General features: G+C 39.4%; 1 protein-coding gene across 1 annotated transcript in view; it reads left to right on the plus strand.

Annotated features, from left to right (window-relative positions):
• LOC133657682 (transmembrane protein 163a) overlaps positions 1–25,016 on the plus strand; it is a 42,036-nt gene that overhangs the window by 2,210 nt on the left and 14,810 nt on the right. The window contains exon 2 of the mRNA XM_062059303.1: positions 11,353–11,472. Within this exon, the coding sequence (XP_061915287.1) occupies positions 11,353–11,472 (120 nt within the window). The remainder of the gene's footprint in view (positions 1–11,352; positions 11,473–25,016) is intronic.

Consider the following 25,016-nt stretch of genomic DNA (forward strand, 5'->3'; position numbering starts at 1 on the left):
ATCGAGACAGAGAGACTTTTAAAACGGAAGAAAGAAAATAAGGAAGACTTCTATAAACAAGTTATCGATGCTTTTGGTCAGAAGGAGCTGCAAATGGACTCCATTTATAAGTACAGGTAAGACCATAATAACGTTTTTTTTATTAAATGTGCTTTTCATGATGGTATGCTTACATCACACTCAAAGCGCACGCCTAAATTTACCGCATTCCTTTTGGTAAAATAATTACCGCATGCACGGCCATCCCGCCGGTTTCCGGTAAACGCCGGAGTGACAGGAGGTTTTAAATTAATTAGCGCCCCTGCGGCTATTCAAGGAAATACGGTATGTGTTAAAAGTTATGTGGATATTAGTTATGTGGATATTAGTTATGTGGGTATTAGTTATGTGGATATTAGTTATGTGGATACTGGTTATGTGGGAATAAGTTATGTGGATATTAGGTATGTGTGTATTAGTTATGTGGGTATTAATTATGTGGGTATTAATTATGTGGGTATTAAATATGTGGGTATTAGTTATGTGGGTATTAATTATGTAGGTATTATTTATGTGGGTATTAATTATGTGGATATTAGTTATGTGGATATTACTTATGTGTTGAAAGCTATGTGGATATTAGTTATGTGGATATTAGTTATGTGGATATTACTTATGTGGGTATTAGTTATGTGTATAATAGTTATGTGGGTATTACTTATGTGTATTACCCATTACTTAAGTAATATCCACATAACTAATATCCACATAATTAATACCCACATAATTAATACCCACATAACTAATACCCACATAACTAATACCCACATAAGTAATATCCACATAACTAATATTCACATAACTAATACCCACTGGGTATTAGTTATGTGGATATTACTTATGTACCCGAAGTACACGTTGTGTGTAGACATAGTCATACTTGCCAACCCTCCCGTTTTTAGCGGGAGACTCCCGGTATTCAGCGACTCTCCCGATAACCTCCCGGCAGAAATTTTCTCCCGACAAACTCCCGGTATTCAGCCGGAGCTGGAGGCCACGCCCCCTCCAGCTCAATGCGGACCTGAGTGGGGACAGCCTGTTCTCACGTCCGCTTTCCCACAATATAAACAGCTTGCCTGCCCAATGACGTCATAACATCTAGGGCTTTTAGAGAGTAGAGTGCACAACTGCGCACACAACAAGGAGACGAAGCAGAAGAACGAGGAAGTTACAGACATGGCGACGCCGTCGACGAGCAAGATGAAGAAATACGCTTGCAAGTTCCAAAACGAATGGAAACAAGAATTTCAGTTCATCCAGGACAGTTCGAAAGGGAAGGGGTATGTAATTATGTTGCCTGTACATTTAGTAGAACAGACTTCTCCATTGAACAGGGTGGCCGAGTCATGAACGGAGGAGAAGTTAAACAGGACAATACTGCCATCTACTGGATAGCCCCCGGAACACTGAAATTCAAGTATTTATTTTATTTATATGTAAAATAAAATAAATAAATATATATATATATATATATATATATATAGCTAGAATTCACTGAAAGTCAAGTATTTCATATATATATATATACATATATATATATATATATATATATATATATATATATATATATATATATATATATATATATATATATATATATATATATATATGTATATATATATATATGAAATACTTGAGTTGGTGAATTCTAGCTGTAAATATACTCCCCTATTAACCACGCCCTTAACCACGCCCCCGCCCCACCCCCGAACACGCCCCCCACCCCCCACCTCCCGGTATCGGAGGTCTCAAGGTTGGCAAGTATGACATAGTATTCAATTATGTATAAAATATTATGCCAACCTGTAATATTATGTTTATTTCTTTTGTGTAAAGATTTTTTTTCCAACTTATTGAGGTTTTTCCACAATAAAATCCATAAAAATATGTTTTTAAATACATTTTACTTACAATTTATGAAATTCTTCAAAATCGATGTACAGTTTTTCTTTCTAAATTGTAGAACACTGTTCAGATTGATTTAAGAGCTAACGATTTATGAACATATTTAACACAATTGAACTAATCAGTATCATAATATTTTAGTTGATAACTCAATATACTCTACTTTCTTTTTTTGTAAACACACAGTGTTTTGGTAGCGACCATTATTTTGTTTGCAAGGTTGTATCGTATTCCCCCAGCCTTATTGCTTAATAATAACTCATAACATGCTTGATGTTGGACTTATTACAAACACATATGCTTTGTGGTCAATAAAATAATTTATTTTTGGAGAAGCCTGTTATTGTCAGTTGAAAATAATGACCAACGTGGGTTTAGTATTCAGAGAAGAAGAATACATTGACATACATTGAACTTCTTACAGAAAAGTACACATTGTGTAGTCCAGTTCAATCAGAAAGGATGAACTAATCACGAACACCCCACCCATAACCCAAAAAAGGAGTAACAGGGAACACACACACACACAGACACACACACACACACACACACACAGACACACACACATTCACGATCACTGCGTCATTTGTGATGTAAGTTTCCGTAGTGACGGTTCTGGTAGTGACAATTCTCAGAATCCGAATCCTAATTAAATAATGCTAGCAGCAAACACATCTTTGAAGAGTTGTACACTCATATAAACACCTAGTGTGTGTGTGACAATCATTGGTACTTTAAAAAAATATATATTTTGCATAAAAGCTGAAAAAGTTTACATAATTGAAGTGATATGTGTTCTGTAGTAACAGTTTTTAAAGATACGCACTGATTTTCAGACTTTGGGACACATTTATGTAAAAACTATGGGAATAAGTTACTTACCATGCAATGTCACTTCCTGGTCAAAAATACAGACTTTAATCTAGAATCAGTAAAGCCTCTAAAATGCTTGTGTTTTGGTAGTGACATTAAAACTAGGGACATGTTTTTTTTTTAGCAGAGTTCTTTAATTTTAGAAGTAACCCCACCAAAAATTCTTAAAGTATTACAACCTCTGTTTAAATCAAAGGTCTTTGAAATTACATCATTGAAAAAAAAGTTTTATGTGGGATTTTCATCAATTTAAATTTAGGAGTCATGATTGGGGACAGTTACGTATGCGTATACCCCGTATAAATTATATGTTATTATGTGTTATAAGTTATGTAGTTATGTTTTAAAATGTATGGGTGTAGTTATGTGTTACAAGTTGTGTACACCGTAGTTATGTGTTATAAGTTATGTGTGTCGTCATGTGTTAGAAGTTATGTGTTGTTCTGTGTTAAAATGGATGTGTTTAGTTATTTGTTAAAAGTTGTGTATATCGTAGTTATGTGTTAGAATTAGAATTTATGTGTAGCTACGTGTTAGAAGTTATGTGTGCAGTTAGGTGTTGAAAGTTATGTGTAGTTACGTGGTATACCTGTATGTGTGTAGTTATGTGATAAGTTAAGTGGGTAGAAGTTATGTGTTTAGTTAGGTGTTAGAAGTTATTTGTAGTTAAGTGTTAAAATTCATGTGTTTAGTTATTTGTTAAAAGTTGTGTATATTGTAGTGACGTGTTATGAGTTAGAAGTTATGTGTTTAGTTAGGTGTTAGAAGTTATGTGTTAAAATTCATGTGTTTAGTTATTTGTTAGAAGTTGTGTATACTGTAGTTATGTGCTGTAAGTTATGTGTGTTGTTATGTGTTATAAGTTGTGTTTAGTTAGGTGTTATAAGTTGTGTTATAAGTTATGTGTGTTGTTATGTGTGAGAAGTTATGTGTGTAGTTACAGTATGTGTTAGAAGTAATGTTAGAAGTTATGTATGTTATGTGTGAGAAGTTATGTGTTTAGTTTTGTGTTAGAAGTTATGTGTTGTTATGTGTTAAAATGCATGTGTTTAGTTATTTGTTAAAAGTCGTATATACCGTAGTTATGTGTTATAAGTTATGTGTGTAGTCAGCTGTTGAAAGTAATGGGTAGTTAAGTGTTATATGTGTGTAGTTATGTGTTATAAGTTATGTGTAGTTATGTTATACGTTGTGTGTAGTTATGTTATTAGTAATGTGTAGTTATGTTATAAGTTGTGTGTGTAGTTATGTGTTATAAGTTATGTTTGTAGTTATGTGTTAGAAGTTATGTTATAAGTTATGTGTCGTTATGTGTTATAAGTTATTTGTTCTGTTAAAATTCATGTGTTTAATTATTTGTTAAAAGTTGTATATACCATAGTTATGTGTTATAAGTTATGTGTGTCGTTATGTGTTAATAGTAATGTATAGTTATGTGTGTATTAGTCATGTGTAGTTATGTGTTAGAAGTTATGTGTAGTTCAAGAAAGTGTTACGTTATAAGTGACAGTGTATTAATATTAGTATTATTAGTGGAGGTTGAGGGTGTGAATCTTTGGGGACATAACGATTCGATCCGATCTCGATTCCTGAGATGAAGATTCGATTCAGAATCGATTCTCGATTCAAACCGATTCTTGCAATGTATTATTTGATATAATAATTAAAATGAAATTTGTTTAAAACAGGCTACATGTTAAAAACGTTCATTCTGGTTGCAAGGAGATTGCCTAGAAACTTATTTTAAAAAATGGACTCTTACTATAAAAAAAAAGAAAAAAGAACATTTAAATCAAAATCGATTTTTTAAAAATTCCGATTCGATTTAGAATCAGGATGAATAAGAAGGTGTGAATCGGTTTTGTGTGCACCCCGAGTAAAGGTGGGAATCGTTGGGTACCTCACGATTCGATTACGATTCAGCGGCTACGATTCAATTATAAATCGATCATTTATACATTTTTAATTATTACATTGTCTATAATTATTATATACCGTATATTGAAAACATACAAAAAGTCCCTACTTGGCGAGCAGGCATCCTTTATTGATTTTTTGCGCCTTCTAAAATCACAGTTGCTCAAAACTTCCAGCTCAAAGACTTGTGTAGTCTATCTACCCATTCATATCTATGGCTGACAGATGTGTTGCTGTACTGTGTGGATATTATTGTCTCCTGACCTATTCATCTACTTGTTAACTTCCTCCTCTTAGGTGGTTACTCTTTGCTGTAAGAGGGTTCCTTTTAGCCTTCTGTTGAAGTATATAAAACATGTATTGTTTCACTACTTCACTTTTAAGCTAGCATAGAGTGTCCTCTTCTCCTCCCCCCTGCCTAGGGTTGCAAAATTCCGGGAATATTCAAAGTTGGAAACTTTCCATGGGAATTAATGTGAATATATGGGAATTAACGGGAATTAATGGGAAATTATTGGGAATAAACATTGAATGCAACATGCTAGATCTTGCAGCATGATTATTAGCAAATTTTTCAAATTCAGTAGAATTTCAACCCTACACTGTGCATTCCTCCATCACATGTGCAGTGCATTCTTCCATCACATGCACAGATAATTCATTGCAACACATGCCAATACGGCCGGGTTAACTTATAAAGTGCAATTTTAAATTTCCCGGGAAATATCTGGCTGAAAACGTCTCGGTATGATGACGTATGCGCGTGACGTCACGACGGCAACGGAAGTATTCGGACCCAATGTGTCACCATACAAACTGCTCTGTTTTCATCGAACAATTCCACAGTATTCTGGACATCTGTGTTGGTGAATCTTTTGCAATTTGTTTAATGGACAATGGAGACTGCAAATAAGAAAGTTGTAGGTGCGATCGGTGTATTAGCGGCGGACTACAGCAACACCAACACCAGGAGGTTGTGTTGTGTTTGAGCTGGATAGCAGACGCACTACCGTAAGTACAGCTTTGGCTTCCAAACATTTGATCGCTTGCCCGTACGTGCGTGTCGCTATGTGCATGTCACGTACGTAACTTTGGGGAAATACCGTAATTTCCGGACTATAAGCCGCACCTGACTATAAGCCGCACCAGCTAAATTTAGGGGAAAATACAGATTGCTCCATATATAAGCCGCACCCGACTATAAGCCGCAGGGTTTTGATGTGTAATTAGCGTAGTATATAGGGGTTCCTGCTACCACGGAGGGGATTGTCGGGACAGAGATGACTGTTTGGGAACGCAAAGCGTCCCATTTATTAACTATAAATCTTTTAATCATTCAATCAAACTTTCACATCTTTGACATGGCGAACAGCATTCGTGCAGAGTACAAATAATACAACGGTGCAAAGTAAAACGAAGTGCTCGCATGTACGTTATCAAAATAACCAGCCTACCGGTATATGAAAAGTCAGTCTTTAATCATTGTGTCATCGTCTTCCTCCTGCGTACTAAAACCACCCAAATCCTCTTCGTCGGTGTCGGAGAAGAACAGGCCGTAAATAAGCCGCACCCTTGTATAAGCCGCAGGGACCAGAACGAGGGGAAAAAGTAGCGGCTTATAGTCCGGAAATTACGGTATATGTTTCTTGCCGACTCTGATGGCGGCCGGGGTGTCGTCGAAAGCTACAACGCCCACCGCCGCCGCCGCTCCGTAGCTAAATTAGCTTCAATTGTTAAGCTTCGCCAAGCTGGAAATTATTAACCATGTATTTACATGTTCATGGTTTAATAGTATTGTTGATCTTCTGTCTATCCTTCCAGCCAGGGATTTTTAAAATTTTGTTTCTATCTGCATTTGAGCCTGATGCTATCACGTTAGCTCCGTAGCTAAGTTAGCTTCAATTGTTAAGCTTCGCCAAGCTGGAAATTATTAACCATGTATTTACATGTGCATGGTTTAATAGTATTGTTGATCTTCTGTCTATCCTTCCAGTCAGGGTTTTTTAAAATTTTGTTTCTATCTGCATTTGAGCCTGATGCTATCACGTTAGCTCCGTAGCTAAAGAGCTTCAATGATGTATTGTCGTGGAGATAAAAGTCACTGTGAATGTCCATTTCGCGTTCTCGACTCTCATTTTCAAGAGGATATAGTATCCGAGGTGGTTTAAAATACAAATCCGTGATCCACAATAGAAAAAGGAGAGAGTGTGGAATCCAATGAACCCTTGTACCTAAGTTACGGTCAGAGCGAAAAAAGATACACCCTGCACTGCCTCTCTAGTCCTTCACTCTAACGTTCCTCATCCACGAATCTTTCATCCTCGCTCAAATTAATGGGGTAATCGTCGCTTTCTCGGTCCGAATCTCTCTCGCTCCATTGTAAACAATGGGGAAATGTGAGGAATCCTTCCTCCTGTGACGTTACGCTACTTCCGGTATAGGCAAGGCTTTTTTTTATCAGCGACCAAAATTTGCGAACTTTGTCGTCGTTTTTCTCTACTAAATCCTTTCAGCAAAAATATGGCAATATCGCGAAATGATCAAGTATGACACAGAATGGATCTGCTATTCCCGTTTAAATTAAAAAATATTATTTCAGTAGGCCTTTATTAGAGGTGTAATTGCTTGTTACTGTACTTGATAAATGATTTTGGGGCCAATATCTCTCGCTAGCTAGGTTTATGTACCACCACCAGTCTCATAATGAACCGAAAATATTTCTCCGTTAGCCGTGATGCTAATTTTCTCTATGTTAAATCCCATTCATTTATGCTAACAACGTTAGCGATCTGAATTTACCTTTTTTGTGATCTGTAAAGTTCAACTAGCAAATACTAAATCAAAACGTGTAGTTTCCTCTGCCCTCTGTTCTGCTAGCCATTCTGTTGTCATACAAGAATGTAGGTTATAGTTCGATTTAGCGTGCTGATTGAGTGTTCATTTATTCATCTAGCCTATTTCTATTCATTTGTCCATCAGTAAAATATTTTTAAAGACTACTCCAATTGTTTAGCTGACTATTTATATCTATGTGTGGCATTGCATTAGTGTTTTACAAGAATAAATAAATACAAACAGAATAATGCCACGTACGCCATCTGATTTGTGGAGACATTTCACCCCAACAATGTAGGCGGAAAGGATGTGTACATTTGCAAATACTGTGCAAAGAGCTACGTCAAAAATGCCACAAAGATGCAGCAGCATATAGACAAGTGCCCAATAATATATAATTATTGTAATTCCCCAATAAGTCCCAATAATTCCCATTAATTCCCATGGACGGTGTCCAACTTTGAATAATCAAAAAATGTTCAATATTTCTAAACTTCCCAAGCTTAACTTCCCCGTGGTAAATTTCCGGAAAGTTTCCGGAAATTTACCGGAAACTTTCCACCCCTTTGAAACCCTACACCTAAAGTTAAAAGAATGTTAGCTAATTGTTCCCCCATGGTTAGTTAAAACCATAGAACTAACCTTCACACTGATACTGCACTATATGACTTTATTTAACATACGTAAAATGATCGATGTTTGGACATTTGTCCATCAATTCAATAATTGCCCAAATTCTAATCGAAGAATCGATCATTTTTCCCACCTCTAATTTTTGTGTTAGTATTGTTAACTTTTTCCATCGGCCCGGCCTTCCTCCATTAAAGCGGATGGCTCACACTCTAATTTACTAAAGCATAGAAGCCATGAATATTTGTTTTTCTTTGGTGAACAACCAGTCCTCACGGCCACATCTTTTATGCCACTGTCATGTGTGTTCGTGAAAACGTTGACTCAGAAAATGTCACTTTTATGGAGCTCTTGTGTCCCATTTGGCTTCTGGTGGCCCTCAAAGCCAAGAAAGTCAGCTAAATATCTCTTGGAAGCCTATGTTACAAAAATACAAATATTCTTCTTTTCCTACTCGCTGTAACTCTGCCATTTCTCCACTTATCAGAAATCTGATCACGAAAACTCCAAATCGCAAAGCGTTTGCCCACAATCAGACATTGTTCGGCATGAAGTTTTTCAACAAATCCTACATAAACTGCTGTCATTGTGTAATAGTGGCAGGGTCATCTTATTAAACATGAAGTCCTTTGAAGTCACATGACAGCCCCTCCCCTCCGGTATCTTAGTCTGTTACAGGGCTAACAGTTCAATGGGCACACAACATAGACAGACAACAGAGCCACCCAAGTACAAAAATCATGTTTTTTTTCTATTTGCGTTGGTGTCGAGCAAGTAGCGTGCGTTAGCACGTATTGCTAGCAGACTTGTGAGAACGTTAGCATGCTAGCGTTTTTTTGCTAGCGTCTTCCATATTAGCATGCTAACGTTTTATGCTAGCTTTTTTGCTACTTTTCATTTTCTACACCAACAAATAGTGCATTTTAGTATTTCTTCTTACCCAGTCATGTGCTAGCTTCTTAGTGTTAGCATGCTGGTAGGCTAACATTAGCATTAGAATGTTTCCAGCTAATATTACACTTTTTTTGTCTAATTCCGCAACCATACACCTTATAGTCATATAACTTGGTATTTGAAACATGCTCACTGTATGCATGTTTACGTTAGCATGCCGGCATGCTAACATTAACGTGCTAGCTTTTTGAGCTATTTTTGGTGCCGTTTACCCTGGAGACATGTAACTTGGTATGTGACACTTGTTAACTGTTAGCGTGCTAAATTTAGCATGCTAACATCATAGCGCTAACTTTTTAGCTAACTTGGCGTTTTCTCCCTAATTCCGCAGCCATACACCTTACAGTCATATTACTTGGTATTTCAAACATGCTAACTGTATGCATGTTTATTTTAGCATGTTAGCATGCTAACATTAACGTGCTAGCTTTTTGAGCTAGTTTTGCAACCGTTTACCTTAGAGTCATATAACTTGGTATGTGACACTTGTTAACTGCTAGCATGCTCATTTTAGCATGCTAACATTAAAGTGCTAACTTTTTTAGCTAATTGTACTTTTATTTCTCTAATTCCTTAGCGTCATATAACTTAATATGTTACACAAGCTAACTATTATGATGCTCACGTTAGTTTGCTAGCATGCTAACATTAGCATGCTAACTTTTTTAGCTAGTTTTGTAACCGTTTAGCCCAGAGTCATATAACTTGGTATGTGACACTTGTTAACTGTTAGCATGCAAACAATAGCCTGCTAGCAAGCTAACTTTAACTTGCTACCTTTTTCATCTAATTTTACACTTTTTTTTCTATTTACGCCGCCATACACCTTTAAATCATATAACTTAGTATACGAAACATGCTGACTGTTATCATGCTATTGTTAGCACACAAGCTAAGTGTCAGCATTTTTATGTACCGGTAAACATGCTACTGTTTTAGGCTAGCTCTGTGGCTCTTTTTGTACAGTTACACCTAAAACTCACGGATTCAGACACTTGGCACCATTTAATAAGTACGGTGGTTTCCGGCGATCCCCGGCCAGAAGTACAGGGCACAGATAGCAGGCCCATCAAAATTTCTCGTTTTACATATTATGGTGGCAAACGTGACAATATTCCAAGACTTAAGTGTACTTTTGTGTCCGTAAGTGCACACAGTCAGACAAAAGGGGACAGTATGAGTCAATGTATGTCTCTCAAGGTCCAATCCGCTGTTGTCCCTCGCCACATTGCGCTTCAAAGTTTGCGGCTTCATTTTTTCAATTTTTTTTTAAAGAATATTATAAGTATCTTGCCATATTTAAACATTTTTAGGCATAACAATTGCAAAATTACTGAAAATATCAATACTTAAGTAGTATCGGCCACTAGAGGAGACAGAACCAATCAGAGCACCATTTTCAGTATCTTGGCCACTTAGCTTTAGGCAGCATTACTATATTGCATCCATCAATCCATCCATTTTTCTATCGCTTGTCCCTTTCGGGGTCGCAGGGTGCTGTCATTCCAAATTTCTTCCCCCTACAAAAACCTTCCCCCCCATTTACTTCCGGGGCTGCGTCCAATAAAATCACAAAGTTGCCGGGGGTCCTTAACCGGCACGCGACTGTCCTGTTTCGCGCCTGTACAAAAAAAACCAGTAATCGATTTCTTCAGATTCCAGCAGCTGTCAAAGACGGAGTATCCTTCTTCCAGCGACGGGCAGTCAAAGCCGAAGTGCTATCGATCGCTGTCAATGACATAAGAGGAAACATGACCACGGAAATAAATGGGGGGGGGAGGTTTTTGTAGGGGGAAGAAATTTGGCGTGACAGTACCCTGTTTTTCACCGAGTACCTCCTTAAAAAACACTCTCCAAGTAACAGCATCATGACTTACATTAAAATACAGTACCATAGTAGGCCCATGTATTCATTAAAAACAAGGCAGATATTTTATTTAACAAGTATATTTGATTATTTTTGACCAATGTAACATTACACAGAGTTTGAATACAGGAAAATAAAACACAGTACTTTAGTCAAGTGATTCTTTGATGGAGCCCGTTTACCACTAGTCACACGGCTTGATTAGTGGTACACGTACCACACTTTGAGAATCACTGCTGTATTGGATTAAACTAGAGTAAAGGTGACTAAGCAATAAATTACCACAAGTTAGTCCTCCAGTGGTTCACTGTGTCCTGTGCTCTCACCTGCAGGTCTTCTGGAGAGCAGCATGCGCCTGAAACCACACGAAGCACAAAGCTACCGCAAAAAGGCTCTGTGGGTGTCCTGGGTGTCCATCGGGGTGACGATCATCCTGGCCATTGCCGCTTTCAGTGAGTCTTTTCCTTTGGCAGACATGGACATTTATTTAGGGTTGTACCTCAGTTATCGTTTTCAGTTATAATAGCACACAATAACTACACAACAGAAAAAACTATCATATTCCGCCCTAGCAAAATCCTATTTGCCCTCAAAGTCCTCCGTCTGTCCAGGGATCTACTCCCTGAATTTGTAAACATCAACAAGAGCGACACAATATTGAGTTTGTGGAAATAAAAACATCAATCTATTCCGTCTAGCATCGGTCATAAAGTAATACCGTGCTTGATATCGCTACAATCGATATCAAGCACGGTATCGATCTGCCCACCTCTAAAATGCACCTCTGGTGCTCTGTTGCTTCTGTAGTTATCATCCTCTCTCTAGACTCTTATGAATCTACTTGTTAATTTTCTGTAAATAACTGCTACTTTCTTCTGTAACACGCTTCCATTTACACTTCCGAAACTTTACTGAGCACTTATTTCTTGTGGTTTTTTTTTTAAGCATGTCAGCTTGCGCTGATTGGTGTGTAACATGTTAAACCTTTAACCAGTTATATTTTTGCTTGTAAGAAGTGTGTTTTTTTTTGCCATAAAGGAGGATTATTACTCAGTTCAGCATTTTACCGACCACACACTTTTTCACAAAAATTTAACAGATACTAACTGGTGGCTGATCGTTCAGCACATCCCTACTAATAACAACAAAAGCATTTAGGAGAATCCAGACCTCTACCAAAAAGCCAAGAACAAAGCAGTAGATGCTAACAATTAAATGTTAGCTAACAATTGGCCTTTATTGTGACGCCAGACCAGGGCACGGCAATATGGCTGAAAACTGTATAGTTTTCGATATGGACTCTTTTATACCAGTCCATATCGATAATCATATGGAAAATGAATTAAAAATGTATATGTTTTATGACCTATTGAAAATAATGACCATCCATTTTCTACCGCTTGTCCTTTTCGGGTTCGCGGGGGGTGCTGGAGCCTATCTCAGCTGCATTCGGGCGGAAAGGCGCGGTAAAAAACATATTAAATGGAAACATTTTTATTTAAAATGTAACCTTCCTCCGATTATAATACCTCAGCTATCAAGGCAGAAAGGAAAGGAAATGTCAACACAAGCATGGAAAACACACAAACAATGTAAACAAAATTCTAAAATCACATTGAACACTTAACAATAACCTCATATAATGAAGGTGTAAAAGTAAGGGATATGTAAGAAATGTTTAATAAAGTGTTACAAAATAATGGAAAGTGTGAAAATGTAAACATAGAGAAACCTAACAATTTTCTGTAGGTTTAATGCCAGGAAGTTACAGCTGTGCAGCCAGCCGGCGTCCTCAATTTGGCCGGTGAAATTTATATGCTGCTTTACTGCCATCTTCCGGTGAAATGGGTAATGTCATGTCTATGACCGCTTTACCCATGCTTTTAAATGTAATGAAGCGCAGCATTTACTTATATGACCAAACTTCCCTAGTCATATTACAAAAAAAAATATGACTTAACACAAAATACCAACAGACATGGTCACACATAACACAATATACAAACGTATGACACAATTTGTGGATATTATAAAAAATGTCAAAGCATCATAAAAAAATTCAGAATTGCACCCATTTAAATCCATAACAAAGCATGATGGGAAAAATGAAAAACACTATCTCCATACTTATCTATGTTTGGCGCATTTTAGCTGCTTGATATTTCTGTTTGATTACAAAACTTTAAGGAGGTTGTCATGGAAGTAAACAGGGTCCAACTTTCCCATTTTCTTAATATCCAACCATATCAATGATTAATTATGTGTCCATTATATTAATATAACATTTACATACATATATGTGTGTATATATATCTATATATAGATACTTTACATGCAGTTGGCTTTTGTCCCTCGACCAAATTTGTTTAGCCCAAGTTTGGACACCTCTGCTCTAAAGGGTGAGTGCGGCTAAGGTGTTGTGGTATTAGTGGTTTGGTGGGGACGAGGCCCTTGCTTCATTTACTGACCACATTGGTCTGACTACGGTCCCTTTTAAAAACTCCAAAATGCCATACTGTTGAGCTGACTTTTCATGTTTTATCCACATTTGATTTGCTCTCTGCAGCACTCATTTTTATCCATGCAAAGAATTAACCGCGAGACAACAAGCGCAATCAATCTTGCAAGTTGATAGTGTCACCTGATTGGCTGTTAACGTGTCACTCGCTCCCTGGTAACCGAGCAACGCAGGAAGTGATCACCAATCGGTGATCACTTCCTGCGTTGCTCGGTTACCAGGGAGCGAGTGCTTTACAACTCCCGGTTTCTTCCGATGAAGAAGAACGTTTGTTTTTCGAACGTTTTATTGAACACACTTTTGTATTTATATCCATTCAGTGTCTATTTAAATATATATACTGATATTGTTTCATTGCCCAGCCCTGTACAAGACACAGACCTGGACCTGAATTCCTGGTACAGGATCACATCTTGTCATTAATACACAACATAAGTCGACATACACAACAAGCCGAAACACAAAAAACGTGTGGTTAGTAGCAAGATGACCACATCTGGGGTGGTAGAAAATATCCATAACAACTCAAAAGGTAAACAAATGTTGTTAGTCTTATCATTTGTTAGCAGGCATTAGGCAACTTTCTGGTTTATGAGCAATGACCTATGACATAAGTTAGAACTGTTATTATTGCATCCTGGGGCATTTGCAGTAATGCGAAAGTTTCTTTCTGCAGGGAGAAAGTGTCTGAGTGAGATCAGCTGATGAAACCCAAGCTCAAATATGTCGCCAAATGCCTGTCCTGATAGGGTATTAGGAGCAGCAGGCCAGACTATTTACCAGCCGGCCTCCATGTCATGTGAATTTTAAATTGTTGCGGTTATGTGTTGCACGCAATTTTCCAATAAGTACAAAGATTGCTGTCTAGCAGGTGACTTCTTGTCTTCTTCATTTAAAGTCATGCCATGTATTCATTACTTGAATTGGTTTTCATTGTAAAAGACCCTCATTTTTAAGGTGTGGCGGATTTTAATTTGCTGTGGCGCAGCGCTACGATCAATTACATGCAGGGGAAACCCTGGTTTTATTATGTTCGTAGTTTGTATATCTTGTTCAGCACTTGGCAATAATGTTACATGATGCTTAGTGTTTCACTGAAGCTGGATCTGTTTAGCACACATCTTCTAAAACTTGTGGATCATCCTCCTTATATTCAGGCTAAAAAAATATAAGGTTCTGTATCATCATTTGTCCCAAAGCAGTCTTCGTTGTCTCTCATGAGTAGTATGATTGTTGTTGTTAGAAATTGCAAACATTATGATGGGTCTGCGAAATGAATATGCCTCGTTATGCTAAAAATGAGCAAAACATGTAAATATTATATGTTATAATGAATGTGCCCGTTAAATGTCAAACATGGAATAAGGAACAAGTGATTACAGTTTGGGGCTGATCCGGATCACATCCTGGATTCAGGACATTTATACAAATCGGACGTAGGACCTTGTCTGTGCTCTTTAAGTGCTTTTTTAGTTTTCTGTAAAATGTTTTTTGTGTTCATATTCCTAGGTCTCTGGAACGGATTAATTTGGTTTACATGACTTCTTATGGGAGAAAACACTATGCTTTTTGTATGATTTTGACCTTTTGGAACAGATTAGTAACGAAAGACGAAGTACTGTCTGGACAGACAACCGATTATTGTTTTTTTTGGACCATAGGGCAGCCCGGATTATAAAGCGCATTAAAGGGGTCATAGTATGTTTTTTTAAATAATTTAAAACAGTTCCTTGTGGTATACATAACATGTAAAGCTGGTTCTTCGGTCAAAATGTTGCATAGATTACGTTTTACAAATCATCTATCTGACCCTCTCTTTAGGATGCGCCGTTTTGTGGGGGGTCTTATTTACGTGGCTCCACTTCGACAGCGTCTTCTTCCCGTCACCTTTGTTGTAGTTTTTAGCGCTGCCATAGCGAGTGTACTGACAGATACAAGTCAGAAGTGTATGCTACTTTATATTAGAAATGGCAACAGCGGAAGATGAATGCCCCACAACAAGAAGGAGCTTATTGACTGGGGCGCGAAATACAATGGTCGGACGGGCGCAAATTTTTGGGACTTACCCAGATCCCAAATACACATCAACAGGTAGGTAGGTAAGAAAAGTTGGTTTTGCATAATACTGTGAAATAAAACAACCAGATAATATGTCTCCTAATAGGTGCCATTTCGGGGTCTTTCTACACACACCATCAAGAAGTGTGGCTTTGTAGCTTACCAAAGCCGTACTAAAACATTTTGACAGGTTTTTGAGCGCCGTGTGTAATGTTCTGTATTCTCAATGAAACATTGAACATTTGGTGTTGCCTGCTTACAGGTACTTGCCAGCATCATTTATTGAGCGGGCGTCAACTTGCAGTCCACACATATCTGTTATGTGTGGAACACTTATTGTTACACCATGTACCAAATAAAATTGCTTCGAGGTCGGTAAGCACAACCAGAGTTAATGCGTACATGAGACACACCGGGTTATAAGGCGCACTGTCGATTTTTTAATAAATGAAAGGATTTGAAGTGTGCCCTATAGTGCGAAAATACGGTATGCCCACCTATGGCCAATTTAGAGTCTCTGCATGTTTTTGGGACACTGGAAGAGAACACCCTACGCAGAGATGCTCAGACACTGATTCGAACCTGTGAGGCCGACCTGTTAGCCACAAGTCCAAAGTATGTTGAATGAAAAATAGAGTTGTAATATGCTGGCATATATAAGCAGATTGAATGGGGGCCCATCACCATCTGCTGCCATTCCCTGGCGGTTACACACTCTGTCAAACATTAGCATTGCTCCACTAGTGTGTGTGAAACGTGCCATGTGCAGCCATGCACAGTGTTTGTTCTATCACACCACCGCTCCTCCAAGTCCACGCCTTCACGGCAAAACCTAGAATTTCACCTGCAGCTCGTGTGCTTCTTTGCAGAACGGGAGGGGAAGCGAGCGGGGGAATGGAGCTGAAAATCGATGTCTGCTTTTCTTAAAGCAGCACTGACAGCAGAAGTGGTTTAGCCATATGGAAAAAGGAGCCAATCAAGGGCGGCGGAGGGTGTTTTATCCGGTCTTCTCCTGCTGTGCTTGTCAGACGTGACAAGCAGAAAGGGAGGGGAGTGTGTTGTAGCAGCCAATTAGCCACCGGCGGGCTCAGCTTTGATGAGCACGGAGCTGCAGCAAGACTCATTGACGCCATTTCTACCCTCGGCTCCTAATGAAGGAGCTAGGAATCAAGGAGGAGTGGACAGTTGTATCTGAATCTGATATCCGGATAATGATATTCACTGTGCAGTCCTTCACATGCACTACAAACAATAGCAGCCTTGTTAATGTGTGAGTGTGCGTGTGTGTGCAACAAAGCATCGCCCCCCTTAGTGTTTACTTTCACCTTACCAGCTGTCAGGTTAGGCTTAATGCAGGAATGGATACATCCTGCAATGGATCAAGCCAAACAAGCAACAGCTAGTACCTGGCTTTGTACACTGTACCTGCACAATAGAGCTGGCAAGTGTGACGTGGAAACACAATGCGTTGTGGTTCTTGCTGGCCTCTGAATCGCTTTTTTACATGGCTGAATACAAGACTGTCCTAAAGTCATGTTGTTTTCTTTAACAAGTTCAAAACATGGCGCAAACGTGCGGCGTAACTAACTGCCACAATGGTTGTCATGGTCGCTTTAGGAAAAAAAAAACATTTGTTGAGATTAGTCTCATTTCCAGTGTAGAAGCAAAGCCAGGGAAGTCTGGTTAGCGAGCTAACAAAGAGACGGCGAATAGCCTGGTTCGCAGCCATGAGACGATCAAACATGACTTTTAACGCCATCCCTTGGTACATGTTGGGTTACAAACAACGTACTGTATTTGGGAAAAAAGCAATATTCATAGATTGATAACTAAGAAGTGTGACGATCTGTCACTTCATTTCTGTTTGTTTCCTTATTTTTTATTCACTTCCTGTCAGTGCTCTTATTTTGTTTCCATTTGCTGCTTGTCCCATTGAGCGGTGTGTTTCCTCACCTGCTGTTGATTGGCAGCCAGTCCACACCTGCTGCCAATCATCTCACCTGTTCATCCAATAAGAACACACTGATCAGTGTCAGGATCAGATCCTGTGAGGAACTAGCATGGCTGCAGTAGTAGCGACCCCAAGATGCAGGAACCAGGAGGATGATGAACAGGTGAGATGAGTTTTATTATCATCAACAGAGGAGAAGTAGTCTTGCACGTAATAGTTACCAAAGTAAAGTGATCTTCGAGCACTGAGGAGTGCTCGAGACAGGCATAAATAGAACACATGCTGATTGGCAGCAGTCGTGTACTGGCTGCCAATCAACCGCAGGTGAGGAAACACAGCGCTCAACGGGACAAGCAGCAAATGGAAACAAAATAAGAGCACTGACAGGAAGTGAATACAAAATAAGGATACAAACAGAAATGAAGTGACAGATCTTCACACTTCTTAGTTATTCATATATGAATATTGCTTTTTTCCCAAAAGTATACATACAGCAATGTTAATATTTGGTTACATGTCCCTTGGCAAGTTGAACTGAATAAGGCGCTTTTCAATCAATCAATCAATGTTTATTTATATAGCCCTAAATCACAAGTGTCTCAAAGGGCTGTACAAGCCACAACGACATCCTCGGTACAGAGCCCACATACGGGCAAGGAAAACTCACCCCAGTGGTACGTCAATGTGAATGACTATGAGAAACCTTGGAGAGGACCGCATATGTGGGTAACACCCCCCTCTAGGGGAGACCGAAAGCAATGGATGTCGAGTGGGTCTGACATAATATTGCGAAAGTCCAACACATCAGCGAAAGTCCAGTCCATGGTGGGGCCAGCAGGAACCATCCCGAGCGGAGACGGGTCAGCAGCGTAGAGATGTCCCCATCCGATGAACAGGCTAGCGGTCCACCCCGGAGCAGAGTAGAAAAGAAAAGAAAAGAAACGGCAGATCAACTGGTCTAAAAAGGGAGTCTATTTAAAGGCTAGAGTATACAAATGAGTTTTAAGATGAGACTTAAATGCTTCTACTGAGGTAGCATCTCTAACTTTTACCGGGAGGGCATTCCATAATATTGGAGCCCGAATAGAAAACGCTCTATAGCCCGCAGATTTTTTTTGGGCTCTGGGAATCACTAATAAGCCGGAGTTCTTTGAACGCAGATTTCTTGCCGGGACATAAGGTACAATACAATCGTCAAGATAGGCAGGAGCTTGACCGTGTAGTATTTTATACGTAAGTAGTAAAACCTTAAAGTCGCATCTTAGGTGCACAGGAAGCCAGTGCAAGTGAGCCAGTATAGGCGTAATATGATCAAACTTTCTTGTTTTTGTCAAAAGTCTAGCAGCCGCATTTTGTACCATCTGTAATCTTTTAATGCTAGACATAGGGAGGCCCGAAAATAAAACGTTACAGTAATTGAGACGAGATGTAACGAACGCATGGATAATGATCTCAGCATCGCTTGTGGACAAAATGGAACGAATTTTAGCGATATTACGGAGATGAAAGAAAGCCGTTTTAGTAACACTCTTAATGTGTGACTCAAACGAGAGAGTTGGGTCGAAGATAATACCCAGATTCTTTACCGAGTCGCCTTGTTTAATTGTTTGGTTGTCAAATGTTAGGGTGGTGTTATTAAATAGATGTCGGTGTTGAGCAGGACCGATAATCAGCATTTCCGTTTTCTTAGCGTTGAGTTGCAAAAAGTTAGCGGACATCCATTGTTTAATTTCATTAAGACACGCCTCCAGCTGACTACAATCCGGCGTGTTGGTCAACTTTAGGGGCATGTAGAGTTGGGTGTCATCCGCATAACAGTGAAAGCTAACACCGTATTTGCGTATGATGTCACCTAGCGGCAGCATGTAAATACTAAAGAGTGCAGGGCCATGAACCGAACCCTGGGGAACTCCGCACGTTACCTTAACATAGTCCGAGGTCACATTGTTATGGGAGACACACTGCATCCTGTCAGTAAGATAAGAGTTAAACCAAGACAAGGCTAAGTCTGACATCCCAATACGCGTTTTGATACGCTCTAATAAAATATTATGATCAACAGTATCGAAAGCGGCGCTAAGATCAAGAAGCAGCAACATAGATGACGCATCAGAATCCATCGTTAGCAATAGATCATTAGTCATTTTCGCGAGGGCTGTCTCCGTAGAGTGATTTGCCCTGAAACCGGATTGAAAAGGTTCACAGAGATTGTTAGACGCTAAGTGTTCATTTAGCTGCTGTGCGACAATTTTTTCGAGAATTTTCGAGATAAACGGAAGGTGGGACACCGGCCGGTAGTTTACCATGAGGTCAGGATCGAGGTTAGGTCTTTTGAGTAGAGGATGAATAACCGCTTTTTTGAATGCTAGGGGAACAGTACCAGAGGAAAGTGATACGTTTATAATATTTAACACTGATGGACCTAATAAAACAAAAAGCTCCTTGATAAATTTCCCAGGAATTGGGTCAAGTAAACATGTTGTTTGTTTTGTCCCATTTACACATTTTAACAATTCCTCCAATGTTAATTCATCAAAGAGAGAGAAACTATTTTGGAGGGCAGTGTCCGTCGTATATACAGTCGTATTTGTGTTAATAGAACCCAGTTGTAGCTGGGATGCATTGTCTTTAATGTCTTTTCTAATGACTTCAATTTTCTTATTAAAGAAATTCATAAAGTCATCTGCTGAGTGGGTGGAGCTACTGGGAGGAGTCCCTTGTTGGGTTGGCGATGCTACTGTACTAAACAAAAATTTAGGATCATTTTTGTTGAGGTGGATGAGATTTGAGTAATATTTAGCTTTAGCTGAGGTAAGCATGCGTTTATAAGTTATTAAACTATCACTCCATGCTTGATGGAAAACCTCAAGTTTAGTCGCACGCCATTTGCGTTCCAGCTTTCTACATGATAATTTCTGGGCTTTAGTTTCTTCTGTAAACCATGGGGTACGCCTTTTAGGGGCCCTTTTTAGCTTTAGCGGTGCTACACTATCAATGGTGTCGCGCAGGGCGTCGTTAAAGCTGTTAGTGAGGTTATCAATAGAGCCCACATAATTTGGGAATGGTGCCATTACCGAAGGCAGTAGGTCAGTAAGAGTCGTCGTTGTGGCAGCATTAATGTTGCGGCTGCTATAGTAGTTATTATTATTATTATTAGTTTGTTGACAATGAGTCAGAACTTCGAATTTTATAAGGTAATGATCGGACATTACTTTAGTGTACGGGAGTATCGTAACTTTAGAGGTGGTGACACCCCTGACAAGCACTAGATCTATCGTATTACCGTTGCGATGCGTGGGTTAATTTATTATTTGTGTAAGACCACAGCTATCAATTATAGTCTGGAGCGCCACGCATGGAGTATGGGGTATTCATATGGATGTTAAAGTCTCCCATTATGATTATATTGTCGGCGTGCGTCCCTAGATCAGCAACGAACTCTGAAAATTCATTGATAAAGTCCGAATAGGGCCCTTTGGTAGCTTCGGGTTGAATTTTTGACCACTCCTCTTGACAAAATTGGTGCAGGTCAGCTAAATTTGTTGGTTTTCTGACATGGACTTGTTTCTTCTGCATTGTCCACACGTTTAAGTCAGGACTTTGGGAAGGCCATTGTAAAACCTTAATTCTAGCCAGATTTAGCCATTCCTTTACCACTCTTGACGTGTGTTTGGGGTCATTGTCCTGTTGGAACACCCAACTGTGCAGCAAAACAGGCCCAGAACATAATACTACCACCACCATGCTTGACGGTAGACATGGTGTTCCTGGGATTAAAGGCCTCACCTTTTTCCCTCTAAACATATTGCTGGGTATTGTGGCCAAACAGCTACATTTTTGTTTCATCTGACCACAGAACTTTCCTCCAGAAGGTCTTATCTTTGTCCATGTGATGTCCTGACTTAAACGTGTGGACAATGCTGAAGAAACAAGTCCATGTCAGAAAACCAACAAATTTAGCTGAACTGCACCAATTCTGTCAAGAGGAGTGGTCAAAAATTCAACCAGAAGCTAGCCAGAAGCTTGTGGATGGCTACCAAAAGCGCCTTATTGCAGTGAAACTTGCCAAAGGACATGTAACCAAATATTAACATTGCTGTATGTATACTTTTGACCCAGCAGATATGGTCACATTTTCAGTAGACCCATAATAAATTCATAAAATAACCAAATTTCATGAATGTTTTTTTGTGACCAACAAGTATGTGCTCCAATCACTCTATCACAAAAAATAAGAGTTGTTGACAGCCATGACATTATGTTCTTTACAAGTGTATGTAAACTTTTGACCACGACTGTATGTATTTCATATTATTTGCTGGTTGTGGAACTACATTTAAAAGGTGTTTTGTGTTAAACATATGTGGGTGTCTAGAACTCATGAATTAGATTTACATTTTTTTCTATGGGAAATATTGTTTCAGTTTTCATACGATTCAGATTAATGACGGAACGCGAAGGTATTGCTGTATTAGTTGTATGTTTATGTAGAGTAGATTGCTGCATTGTAAGCTGCATTATAATTCATTTTACGGTAATGGTTTTTGCATCAGTCCACGCGGAAAATGGCGCTTACGCGGGCTTCTCAGACGTTTGCAAACAAGCAGGCAGTCTTTGGAGACCATGCTTGCACTTTCAGTAATGCATGATGAAACAGAGGGGGAGACAAGATGGAGGGAAAGGATGAAAGAGGGAGGAGCAGGAAACAGGGCTTCTTGCTATTTTTGTAGCATGAAAGGGGAAGGAGAGCTCCTGTGTGCATGGCGAAGGAGGGGTTGCTGGTCCCCCTCCCATGTGGCCCTCCCTAAAAATAAACCAAGGAGGAGACAAACCCTCTCCACTCCCATCTCCCTCTTTTCTTTGTCTCCTCTTCCATCTCCTTCATTGCAGGTGTGCAGGATTACACCAAACATCTGCTGTATGCCTCATGGGAACAGCTGGATAGAAGGTTCTAGGACAAGCACAATGCATTCTGGGACTTTTAGAGCATCTTTGTTTTGGTAACAGGTTTGAAGACTTTTGTTGCCTGATTGTATGTTTTGACTGTCATGCTGACATGAGCCATCTTCAGTGTTCTGGCTGTCAAAAACATGGTACATGGCAGAATGTTACTGCCTCCATGTTTGACAATAGTCAAATGTTTTTTGATCACATTTAGGGGCTGATCTACAAAAATCCAAATACCATGGTCTACTAACTATAAAAAAAATACATACTACAAACGGTTATCTGTTCTTTTACTGTGCAAACTATAAAATTGCGTGTGCTATAAGTTGGGGTGTTGCCTGTGATCTACTAAGACTGCGTGTGCAATTGATAAATAGTGCTGGCCGCCCTATTTAATTGAGGTTTTTTTGTGTACTAGAGGTGGCAACTTGTCCAGGGTGTACCCCGCCTTCCGCCCGAATGCAGCTGAGATAGGCTCCAGCACCCCGGTAGAAAATGGATGGACATGACTTTCACCATGGAGACACTCACTTATTGCACATTCATGTTATCCTTGTGTCGTTTTGCTATGTTTTGAAATATGCAGCAGACAAATAATAATCCATACCAATTTTAAGGACATTTTAGACGCAGTCCTGCAGTGCATCTACAATGGAACCCACTTTTTGGTGCGTTAATGGAAGATGCTGGCACTAACTGCGAGCGTGCCCTTGGAATGTTCCAGAGGCAAGAAACTGTATATTGCAAGAAGTTTTTTTCATAAAGGAGACCTGTTAATAATATTTCTCAGGGGTCTTCAACGTTTTTCAGGCCATGGGTATCCAAACTGAAGTAGAGATGGAGGGAGCACTCCCTACTCAGATATCTTGTTTAAAATTGTGTTTTAAACCAAACTAAATACCCTACAGGTACGTGGTTATGGTGTAATACTAAGATATTATAATAATATACTGTAAGACAGTGGTTATCAAACTTTTTTCACGAAAAAACGTGGCTCTCCAAGTACCACCACAATGAACAACACTAAAATAAAGTAGCATAGTAGGCTTAAGTATTCTCTAAAACAAGGCAGGGGTTTTATTTAAAAAAAATTGTTTTTAATCATTTTGACCACTTTAACATTACACACAGTTTGAGCAGTAATACTGTTCGAATATAGGAAAACAAAAAACTTTAATCAAGTGATTCTTTGGCATACCACAAAATGGATCCTGCTTACCACTAGTAGTGCACATACCACAGTTTGAGAATAACTAAATCAATCAATCAATCAATCAATCAATCAATCAATCAATCAATCAATCAATGTTTATTTATATAGCCCTAAATCACAAGTGTCTCAAAGGGCTGCACAAGCCACAACGACATCCGCGGTACAGAACTGCAATAAGATATTTAAATAATACAGAATAGCTAAAAGTTAGCTGGCACACTGGCGTGCTAATAGCTAACCGACAACTAGCATGCTATTTACGCGCTGGCAACTAGCGCGATAATAGCTTGCTGGATACCAGCTGGCGTATTGCTAGCTGATAAGTAGCACAGTAATAACTAGCTGGAAACTAGCGCGGTAATCACCATTTGGCAACTAGCATGTAAATTGCTGGCTGCGATAATAAGTAGCTGGATACTAGCCCGCATATCGCTGGCTGATAACTAGCACAGTAATAACAAGCTCAAAACTAGCGCACTAATTGCTATCTGGCAACTAGCATGCAAATTGCCAGCTGGAACTAGAGTTGCTAACTGCCAGCCATCCTAAATGCTAACACCCATCCATCCATCCATTTTCTACCGCTTGTCCCTTTTGGGGTCGCGGGGGGTGCTGTAGCCTATCTCAGCTGCATTCGGGCGTAAGGCGGGGTACACCCTGGACAAGTCGCCACCTCATCGCAGGGCCAACACAGACAGACAACATTCACACTCACATTCACACACTAGGGCCCATTTAGTGTTGCCAATAAACCTATCCCCAGGTGCATGTCTTCGGAGGAGGGAGGAAGCCGGAGTACCCGGAGGGAACCCATACAGTCACGGGGAGAACATGCAAACTCCACACAGAAAGATCCCGAGCCCGGGATTGAACTCAGGACTACTCAGAACCAATGTTCCCTCTAATTTTTCATGTGTGTGAGCAAACGCAAAAACTCCCTGAGCATTCAGTGGAGCCCATGTGAGCAACATTAGACGTGCACACTGTGGCTATACCAGCAGCACACCTGTCCCAAACCTGACTAAATAACAAGTTCAATCTCCATCCATCCATCCATTTTCTACCGCTTGTCCCTTTCGGGGTCACGGGGGGTGCTGGAGTCTATCTCAGCTGCATGCGGGCGGAAGGCGGGGTACACTCTGGACAAGTCCCCACCTGATCGCAGGGCCAACACAGATAGACAGACAACATTCTGTTATTATTTTAATGAAATGACAGCAGTCATTTCCATGAGATGATTTTCTAATGTAAGTGTTTAGGCCCACTTACAATGACAATAACAAAAAATATTGTTTTTCATGAACTGTAT

The sequence above is a fragment of the Entelurus aequoreus genome, linkage group LG01 (assembly GCF_033978785.1).
Source record: "Entelurus aequoreus isolate RoL-2023_Sb linkage group LG01, RoL_Eaeq_v1.1, whole genome shotgun sequence".
Lineage (NCBI taxonomy): Eukaryota > Metazoa > Chordata > Actinopteri > Syngnathiformes > Syngnathidae > Entelurus > Entelurus aequoreus.